The 10,484-nt window shown below is 39.0% G+C and overlaps 3 protein-coding genes across 5 annotated transcripts in view; 2 read left to right on the plus strand and 1 right to left on the minus strand.

Moving 5' to 3' along the window:
- Positions 1-769: 769 nt before the first annotated feature.
- LOC102202660 (apolipoprotein O-like) lies at positions 770-1,786 on the minus strand. The gene has a single exon (XM_005728930.2). The coding sequence runs from the start codon at positions 1,705-1,707 to the stop codon at positions 1,093-1,095; it is 615 nt and encodes a 204-aa protein (XP_005728987.1). The 5' UTR covers positions 1,708-1,786; the 3' UTR covers positions 770-1,092.
- A 665-nt stretch (positions 1,787-2,451) lies between these two features.
- Positions 2,452-6,241, plus strand: dnaaf6 (dynein axonemal assembly factor 6). Of its 2 annotated transcripts, none has more exons than XM_005728933.2 (7): positions 2,452-2,888; positions 2,989-3,116; positions 3,475-3,541; positions 3,635-3,740; positions 3,956-4,052; positions 5,594-5,679; positions 5,919-6,241. In XM_005728933.2, exons 2-7 carry the CDS (start codon positions 3,021-3,023, stop codon positions 6,046-6,048), a joined length of 582 nt encoding a protein of 193 aa, XP_005728990.1. In that variant the 5' UTR covers positions 2,452-2,888; positions 2,989-3,020; the 3' UTR covers positions 6,049-6,241. The 2 variants fall into 2 exon arrangements, with proteins under 2 accessions (XP_005728990.1, XP_005728989.1); XM_005728932.2 differs by having other exon boundaries at positions 2,596-2,888; positions 2,962-3,116.
- A 1,126-nt stretch (positions 6,242-7,367) lies between these two features.
- Positions 7,368-10,484, plus strand: part of pip4p1a (phosphatidylinositol-4,5-bisphosphate 4-phosphatase 1a) — a 27,389-nt gene continuing 24,272 nt past the window's right edge. For both annotated transcript variants that reach the window (XR_311623.1, XM_005728934.1), the window contains exons 1-2: positions 7,368-7,623; positions 8,509-8,702. Coding sequence is in view for 1 of the 2 variants with exons in the window: in XM_005728934.1 (XP_005728991.1) it covers positions 7,506-7,623; positions 8,509-8,702 (312 nt within the window). In the remaining variant the exon portion in view is untranslated. The remainder of the gene's footprint in view (positions 7,624-8,508; positions 8,703-10,484) is intronic.

A 10,484-nucleotide genomic window follows, 5' to 3' on the forward strand; every position in this document is an offset into this window, starting at 1 on the left:
AACGTCTGCCTGTAAAAGGACTTTGGTTTACATAGAATTATAAGGTTAACGGCCTTCCAGTCCTTTTTAACATCAACATTTTACTGATTATTTGTGAGCTCAGTCACAAGTTATATTTCATAAAACATTAAATTTACTAAGTCAGAAATTATGATTTTCCAGGAAATGCTCATTGGCTAATGACATTTTATTTGCAAGTTGCTACCCAATGAGCATGGGCTTAATTTCAGACTGAACCACTGGTTGTTTTGGCGTATCCAGTTTCAGAATGCTAAGCTGGCAATAGCAAAATTGCTCAACTCAAAGCTGAGATTTTACTAATTAGTAGGTGATGTCATGGTGGGTGTGTATGTCGTTTTAAGTAGTGCTTCTAAGTACTTCTGGGTCATGCTGTTTTCTACTTCCACTCAGTGTTTTTAGCCATTTCTACTCCATACCATTTACTTTAAAGCTTTAGAATGACTTTGAAGTTTTTACTTTAAAAGCATTAAAATATAAAGCTGAGATATATCCAGCATTACTGAGCAGTATAATGCAAATGGGTCTGAGTACTTAATACTACAAATGTTTTGAGTTTATGTAGGATAATGACTTTTTAGCAAAACCTATTTTATAAAATATGTTTAAAATCTGTGAGTATAATAATTGTTACCTGTATATGACAAATAAAACTTGAAACATACACAATTTCAGATCAAATGTGACTTGCCTACTTTGGTCTTTGTCACCCCATTGAACAAAATTGTTAAAATAAACGACTGATTATTAAAATCCTGAATTAGTTTTCTTCTCTTTGGTGCTGACCATCTTGTTTGTGCATGTGGCATTATAAGACACAGAATCAAGGCGGTAAAGCAACTTTAATGTAAGACACTGCTTTATCTCTACATAAATACACATTCAAATCGGAAGGGAGTCATTCAAGTTGCAAATCCCCCCTTCCCTTTGCCCGGCCTGAGTTTCATGTGAAGCTTAGTGCAAAGTGTAGGCATGAAAAAGTCACACTGTCTAGAAAGCGCTCAGTTTACAGTATCGGGATAAAGCTGCTGTGTGATTGGCTACTGCTCGGTTATTGCAGTCACGCCGGGGTCGTCACTGTTTCGTCTCGGAGTCGCTGCTCTTTTCGGGTTTATTGACCTTCTCAGCTTTGCTCTGGGGGTTTAGGATCTTCTCCGCCGCTGCGTAGCTCTGCACGGCCAAGTCGTACACGGAGTCTCCGGTTGACTTTGCGATGGACGCTGCTTGCTCCGGGTAGTAGAGAGAGGCGCTCAGGGTCATGAGAGTGGTCGGGTAGATGAGTTTCTTAATCCTGGAACCTCTGGCAAGAACCAGCCCGAGGACTCCGGTAAAGCCGATGATTCCCGCCCGGGGGTAGAAGTCCTTCGGGGGGTTCTTCACATAGGCGTATGCGTCGTTCCCAAACTGGAAGACCCCCTGAACTTTGGGTTTAATTTTCTCATAGGTGACCTGACACCAAGCAGTGTACGGCTCCGATAACTTCCTGAGGGTGGCGACTCGCTCCTCCAGCTGCCCGGCTTTAGGCTCCACGTACTGAAACTTCTCCGGGGGAGCGGTGTACAGAGACAGTTCGTCCACGTTTAACGGAGCCACCGCTGGTTCCTTCTCGCCGTCACCGGCAGCAGCAAACACGGTGAACGGTGAAAATCGCAGGGCTCCCGGCATGGCACTACCTGTCACCTTCAACATGATCCCCGCGGGCCATGCATTCACTACGGTATTCACGGAGGGACAAGGCAGATAGCCCCGCCTCTCTGATTCTCACCCAAACGCTTTTACTACGCTTGAAAGCGCGCCAACAGTGGCAGGAGGAATAAAGTATATCAGTGAGGACAAGGCTTTCTTTACAGATAGTAATGATGTCTGTGCCCACATCTCCAAACCGTGCTTTATATGGAACTCCAAAGATATGCAGTTTAAAAAAGTTTCACCATAAATTGACTGCCTGTCATGCATATGTTTGAATGGGTTCGTTATCAATAAAGTTGCAAAAAAGGAATAACCTACTTGTTAAAGATAGATTGTGAAGGTATGGGTAAACTAAATACACTGTAAGAACTATATTTTTAATGACAACTTTAAAATAGGAAGTTAGAATGAGGACTTAAGCAAGCTGCTTTATTTTAGTAGTCTACAATAAAGTCCTCTGTGCTTAACTGGGATATCTGCTGTTCTGATCCACTGCCCTCATAATATGATACTCAAATATTCCACGTAAAAGTCAAAGCTAAGGCAAGGTCTGCTACCTGAGGTAGGCTAAATTGGATGAAATTATTAGTACTTACATCACTTTCTTTTTAAACAGTTTTAACAACTTATAGTCATTCTTTCTTTTATTTACAATCTTAGAGACACCACTGATATTTAGACTGCACTTTTGCCGGACTAATCTAAAGCAAAGCTGTTTACAGTGCATAAAGCATTTAGCCTGTAACAGCGTCCTATAAAAGTCACCCAGCAGCCATCTTGCTAACCCATTCAGGCATAAATATGACACCTATTTTAAACCATTACGTGAATTAACTTTCAGTTAAATTTAAATAGTCAGCGGGACATTACATTAATGAAGCAGTCGTTCATTCTTATACAACTCTGTGCTAAAATACGTCTTTGTTTCTTTGTTGTTTGTTTTCTCAGTGCCTAGTTTTTCTCGTATACAGTACAGTATGCATTATTCTCAAAGCTGCAATTAAAAAAAAAGAGAGCAAGAGGAGATCGTGATATTAGAAATTCCCTGGCAAGGCTTCTTAGCTCACGGCGATCTGCGTAACCGTGACTCTGGCCACGTAATTTGTTCGACGTCACTGGTTGCCATGGCAGTGGGAAAGCCTGGCGTCTCCAGGGAAACAGAAAGCGTCAACAATCCAAACGTGAGCTGCTAAAATTAGTATACTAGCACCAATTAAAATAATTGTTTTGTCATAGTTACTTATAGTTTAGCAGCTTTCTTCTCCTCGTTTGTGTCCGCAGCGCTTTTTATTTTGTTTATTAGTTTTTTCTGAATGGATTGTCTTGGGGTATCTTCCGCAAAGAGCCTCCGGGCTCTGTCTGCCTTGTTGTCCAGTCAGCAGGATGAAGAAGAGGAAGATGAGTGTAAAGTAAGATCTACATGCGTTCATGTTAAAACCCTGCTAACACTAGCCTTTAGTATATTCCTCAGAAATTGTAGTCTCTTTACATTTTTCAAAAAGCAACATTTTAATCCTATGTATATAGGAAGGATAATCAATCAACACTAGCAAAATGAACCTTTAAAAATAATTTTTCAATAAAAATATAAATTTTAGGGTATTTAGAAAAATGGTGTAAAGTTTATTAGTCTGCAGGTGTGGGCAGGGAGGACCAAGGGAGAATATGGAGTAAAACGAAGTGGACAGAATATGTATCATTGTATTTCAACTACAGCAACCATTAAGCCAAGTCTCTCCCCACACTAATATTAGTTTATGTTCACAGGATGTGAAAGCATATGCACGTTTGGGTCCCGGACATATTGGCCCCCTACCCAAAAACGAAAAACAAGGTATTTTTCAATTATAAGCACTCTAAAAAAGTATTTATTCAAGCATACTGTTTCTGCATTTGTCTTTCTCTCTTTATGTGACTGTTTAATTAGTGTCAACCGCAAACACGAAGAAGAACAGCAAAGATATCTGGTGTGAAGAAGAAGTGGCCGAAGGCTCACAGTATGATGATCTGACTGACCCAAGGCCACAACCTGAGTAAGACTGCAATGCAGAAAGAGACACACACGATCAGTGGATGTAAAAAAGCATAAAAAATTATGAAAAGCGGATATTTAAAGGTTCAAAAGAGTCCTCATACTTCTTCAAACACTGTCTGTTTCTGAGTTTAATCTCCTTTTAATGTCTGGTAATGTGATATTTGTTGTGTTTGGTTTTAGTGTGTCTGCTTCATTTATAACCTCTGTGTGCAGGTATGAAATAATCCTGAAGCAGAGTGTAGGAACAGAGGATCTCTTCTTGGGATTAAGCAGAAAGGATCCATCCTCCATGTGTTGTGAAGCCATGCTGGTAACTTACCAAGTGTCACAAGATTTCTTAACACTTCACTCAGTGCACTTTTTTGATACTAAAATGAAATGCACAAGGTTGTGATCAAGAGCAGCAAGGCATGAATCTCCTATTAAATGTTGGCTGGCTTCAGATAATTCTGTTGAAGACGTAGCTAGTTTTAGACTTTAGAAAGGAACAGTCTAAAAATGTTCAGGAGCACAGGTGAGACAGGTTAACGCTATAGTGACCAGGCTCTATATATGTAAAAAATATTTAAATGCTTCTAATAGTGTTTATCTTTCCTCTACTGTTCACCTGATCTCTGACAGATACTTCAAAATGTTCTCAAATTGCTAAGATTGCCTTTGTCTGTTACTTTGTGTAAATATGAAATGTTATGTATATTTAAGGGAATTGTGTGTTTTAGTATGTTTGTATCATTTTCACTCCAAAATACAGATGAACTGACTTACAATACTTCGATCAGCAACAAATTACAAAGAAGACATCATAGATCAGGGTGTTTTTTCATTGTCTTTAACTTCCAATCTTCTAAACAAAATCTAAACAAAAGTCTTGTTTATAGATTTATAAAGCTGATTTTGTTCATCTAGATTTCAGTGGGAGAAACATTTCACCGGGTTACTCCTTCAGTCTCAGCTGACAGCAGGTTTCCCCAAACTTATAAACAATACAGTTGCATAATGAGAGAAAGCACCATTGCTTTCATGATCAGAACACGCATTGTCATAACCACAGACCTTCTGGCTCTTTGTTAAGCAATGCTGCTAGTTTCAGTCATTATGCAAGCATACTGTGTGTAAGGTTGGGGAAACCTGCATTTAGCTGAGACTGACAAAGTCACTTGGATGGGTGATGTAGTGTTTCTCCTACTGAAATCCAAATGAAAAGAATCAACTTTCTGGGATTTCCTCACCTGTATTATTGAGCATGCATTAAAACATATGTAAAAAGATTTCCAATAAATAATATTTGGAGTGTGTATTTAAAATAGTTTGTGTTAAAACACTTATAAATATTGAGATTACGTGCATTCACTCTTTTAGATTGGTCATAGTAAGATGCTTGATTCTGGAATAATCACCGATATGGCACAATAATTACAGCAGCTATTTAGGTACTTTCACCTACTGGAAGGATCTCCACAGCAGATCCGCATATTTGATTTGGCACACATTTTATGCTGGATGCCCTTCATGATGCAACCATTTATCCGGCTTTGAAATCAACACTGTAGTACACTAGCTGTTTCAGGATCTCAAACTGGGATGTTTCACGTGTAATGTGTGTTAACCTTTAAAAAGTGGAAGTAGAAGTAATATTCAAAGTAGGAAACAACTAACAATCTAAAAAACCCAGCATCACATATACTGGAAGGAGGAAAGTATTTTTAAAAACCTAATCTTGCATTACAATTAAAGAATAAAAAAGGGGAAATGTTTTTAAAATAAAAATGATACATATATATATATATATATATATATATTAATGTGAACAGTGTAGAGTAATAACAATGCTAACTTTTCCCTCACTTGTAGGTAAAAATCAAACTACCAGACACTAAAGCAAAAGAGGTGGTACTGGATGTGAAAGAAAAGTTCCTTGATCTACGGACGCCGAAATAGTAAGAGATCCTTTGAAAATGTTTGCTTTCATTTTTAATTCCCTGAAGACTTAGAGGCAACATTTAAGGCCAGAAGCGCCCTGTTTCAGATATTTCCTTTTAATCAGAGGTGCATGCCAAGAGCTGAGCTTTGATTGCTTTATCACACAACTCTTAATGTCTTTCAGTGTTAGACATATATCATCCCCCCCTCAGTCCTACTTGTTTTTTTTTTAACCTGCCTTTCCATCTGTTTTCAGCAAACTGGGGCTCCATCTCCCCGATCCGGTCCACAAAAATGAGAGCAAGGCCCAGTTCTTCAGTGAGAGGGAGGAACTGGAGGTGACTCTACTAATGAAGCGTCCTATGGACTTCATCAATATGCAATGAAAAAGGATGATTTAGCAGCAAATAACATTATACAAACTGACACATTAAGCATTAAAACCAGAAAGGAATTGGGAAATAATCAGCAAAAACTCTGCTATGAATTTCTTCATGAATTTTGTGAGTTTAAGCTATTGCTTGTGCCATCACAGCCTCTATGACTGTTAAATTGTGGATTTCTAATAAATACTTGACTCCAAAATGGATTATTTTCATTTTTCACTTCAAATTTCTACACCCAATACCCTACAATGACAACATGAAAAAATTTACTTTAAACTTTTTTGCAAATTTGATAAAAAAATAAACAAAAAACATACAACATGTACAGATGTATTCAGCCTTTGCTCACCATTATGCAAGCATACTGTGTGTAAGGTTGGGGGAACCCTTATTTTGAGGAACACTGAACATGATACCTGGAACTGTCTATTTTTAAACAATCTTTTATCTGCATAACATTTACCATTCATAGTGTATATTGCAGTACAACAACTTAATGTAGCTGTTATTACTGACTTTCATGGTGTGCACATCTTAATTTGGTACACAGCTTAATTAATCTTTGAATTCGGGTCTTTTGAAGCCATTTTATACAACTTTTCACTGGACTGGAGCCTATCCCAGCAGGGCTAATATATAGTGACCGAAAAAAGATTCACGGTCACAGTCCCACCTAGGAGAATTTAGAATTACCAGTCAATCTTTCCTCATTAATGTCTTTGGGCTGTGGGGAGAGTTTTGAACATGCAAACTCCATACAGGAGTACCCAGAGCTCAGTGCTGCCTGAAGATGATATACAAGAAAATTGCTCAGCCTTCATTTTTAAAAAATACTTTTATATTCACACAAAACTTAATGGAGATGCTGCATTTACTGAATTACATACTAACTCTTATCATCTTTATACTTGTTCTCGTTTTGGAAACAATCAATCTACTACTACTACCAGCGCCACCACTACTATTTCTAATATTACTCCAAGTAATATTACTGCTAATAACAACTTATATAGAAAGACACATAGACAGTTTTCATCATGCAGGCTTAAACTTTAACTATTAATTGTTCATTCATTCTCCTCATTTCAAGTCAAGTGTCTGAAGGACTCTGTTTAATTTTTACCATGATCAAAGAAAAGTATCTAAGTAGAGTATTTTAGTAATTTTCCATTGATTACTGGAGAGAAAAACTAGCTACCTGCGTTTGTTATACTGGTGCATCGAATACTGGGGGTAAATAATTCACAAATAATTCCAATGTAACTTTCCTACATTCGCAACTCGTAGCACCCCCCGGTGAGCAGTGCCACACCCCCGGGCATCGTTACCGCAGCAGCGGTCGTAGTGGTGGTGTGATCATGTGACGCCTGCATTTCCGACACAACAATACAACACCGTATCGGTCTGCAATCTCTCTCCGCTTTCTCCCCCCCTAATCCCCACGCCTCGCTCTCGGTATGGCGGACGGCGAGAGGTCCCCGTTATTATCAGATCTGGGCGATGGTGCTCTCGGCAGCGGTAACGGCGGGTTGTCCCCCGGTGCGGGACCGTACGGTGTGCCCAACAAACCACCGAGTGAGTATCCATGGTGCTCTCTCCTCCACCCTCAGTTAGCTTAGCTTTTATTAGCCTCTTCTTCTAGCTCAGCCATCACAACAAGAAGGGGTCACCCTAGTGTGATTGTGTTTGGTCAGTATGTGGTGTAAAGCTACAAAGCTACAAAGCATTTACTGTTTGAATAAAACCGATAGTTTTAAAATAATGGAAGAAAGCACAGGAGGGAATCAACGCTGTGTTCACTGGCTAACCTAGCTTGACAGCTAGCGCTGCTTAGCACCGGCAAACCATCCGCAAAGCCTCAGTCATGCAGCTCGGTAACGTTATTATCAAATTATATTTCATTTACGGGTTTAACACAAATTAGTGCATATAATTTGGCAGTTTAAGAGAGCCGATTTTCTTCACAAGCTAGATAACTGTTTCTCTAAGCTAGCTAGCATACGAGAAACACCTGATTTGATTGGCATGTGAGAAAGCCATTATGGAGGCTGCCGAGGGATTCTGCAAAGGAGAGCGACGACCAATGATCGTTCACCTAGAAAGGGACAAATGTGCCTGAATAGATCAACTGAGAAACATGGGCTGCTTGCAGTAAAAGTAAAGCTGCATGCTGCATATGACTTCTAGATGGAACTGAGCCATTTACTCACACACTGTGAGTAAATGGCTTTCACAAATACCCAGCCTCATTTGTTAAAGCTCAGCCCGCTCAGCATTCCAGGAGTGTTTTTCTTCTAAAGCTCCTTTCTGCTGAACTCCAGACCAAATCTTATTATCTTGTTTATCATAACAGGGTATTTGTCATGGGAATTTAGGCTTTTTCCAGCTCACTGCACAACTCTTATGACTGTGTCCCTTCACTAGTCCTTACTACTGTTGTATTTTTCCCCTTGCCTTCAGGTTTCCCTCCATTCCCCAGCCCCACGCAGCCATCGGTGCTCCTAGGGGAGGACCCTCCGCCCTATTCCCCTCTCACCTCACCAGAGAGTGGCAGTGCCCCTGTTATCAGCTGCAGGGTGTGTCAGAGCCTCATCTCTGTGGAGGGCAAGATTCACCAGCACGTGGTGAAGTGTGGGGTTTGCAATGAAGCTACGGTAGGTTGGTTTCCAGAGGAATCTGTAGACCCACGTGTAAAGCCCGTTGGCTACTTCAGGTTACATTATGTCAGCTCAAAGGAATAGAAGATACAATTTGTTGATCTGAATGATGGCTGCAGAAACAAAGATATTTGTTTTACATTTTGCGACCATAGACCTTTGTCCAGATGGAAAAAGGTGAACCCCAGTATGAATCAAACAATTTCAACATGAATTAAGTTGGCTTTTTTCCCCCCATTTTTGGTTCTGAAAATGAGGGATTGTATTTTGTTTTGTTTGTTTTATGTTTTATGTTTTGTTTTTTTGTTTTTTTTAGCACAAATTACAACTATTCCTGTACTAGCCCAGCATCTAACTGTTTGTAATTGAATTGTTACTATAAACTGTTTTTTTTTAAAGATTTAGGACAACAGAAGAACATAGAAAAGAACACGTCTTATTTAGTATAACGTGAGGTTCATTTTGTAAAATTAGAAAAACGTTTTGAGTATTATGAGTAGAGCGTAAATACCTTGTGACTTACAAGGAGCTACTGTGTGTGCAGTATCTTTAGGTACTGAGCACCTTCACACCAGAGCCTCCAGTATGTTAATGCGCAAACCAATGTGTGATGTAGGGAAGGTATGAGCAAAATTTTTGTTTTGTGGTATTTTTAAGATTATAGAGGTTCAATAGTACATCTCCGTATTATTAGAAGTTGTAGTTGTAGTATTATTAATATATTGGTGTAACTGAGCCTTTATATAGGCTTACAGTGGCCCATTCTCCTCCAGGAGTATATAAAGTATAAAACACTTAAAAAGAAAGAAAACATAATTAAAATGAAACCACACGACCAAAACGGTAAATAATCCGCTCTTAAGCTCTGTTAACAAACGTTAAATGTACAACACAGGGATATAATGCCAGTCTTCAGCAGGGTGTCTGTTCTGCTTGTCAGTTCATTTGTTATGACACAGTTGTGACAGTTCCGACCTTCACTAGTCAAACATTCCTATATCCATATCTTGTGAGATGTAAACGGTTAGCATTTAAGCCCACGTGACACCCAAAAGACTCATGCACCACTAATGCAAGGCCAAAGAGAGTTTCAGAGGGGCATGAGAGCAGTAATCCCGCTTTATTTTTTCAGCTGTTTCTAAACAAAATCAGCACATGGGTCTTTAGCATTAATGTTTCTACAGAAGAGCTGTGAAGGAATCTCCATTTAGAGTTATTATTTATGTCTCCAGGAATAACCCCTGCTAGTCTTTAGTAACATGAGATCCTAGAATCACATGACTATAGATATGTCTGGAGGCTGTTTGAGCCGTAAGCTGAGTGAAAATCCAGCACAGAAACAATCAGGTTCAGAAATCAAGGCAAAATTCATATTTTAACTTTTTAAACTGAAATACTGTAAACACAGTCCTTCATCCTCCATCAGTCTTCAATATATTAACAGAGCTCCTCCCAGCTGTTAATAGACTGTTATGCTACCTGGCTGGCTAACATTACCCAGAATGCTGTACAGCTGTATAAGTTTGTAAACTGTTAGTGTTATAAGTAGTTTATGTTTCTGTCAGAAGTATGTTTATATACATTTAATATAGGTAACCTTTCAATATGTTCCATGCATTTAATGTACAGACTAACACACACACATATGTATATGTGTGTGTGTGTATATATATATATATATATTAGAGATGGCACGATACCACTTTTTTATGTCCGATACCGATACCGATATCATAAATTTGGATATCTGCCGATACCGATATGAATCCGATATAGTGT

This window comes from Pundamilia nyererei, unplaced genomic scaffold (assembly GCF_000239375.1).
Source record: "Pundamilia nyererei isolate P.nyererei 1_Seehausen unplaced genomic scaffold, PunNye1.0 scaffold00031, whole genome shotgun sequence".
Classification (NCBI taxonomy): domain Eukaryota; kingdom Metazoa; phylum Chordata; class Actinopteri; order Cichliformes; family Cichlidae; genus Pundamilia; species Pundamilia nyererei.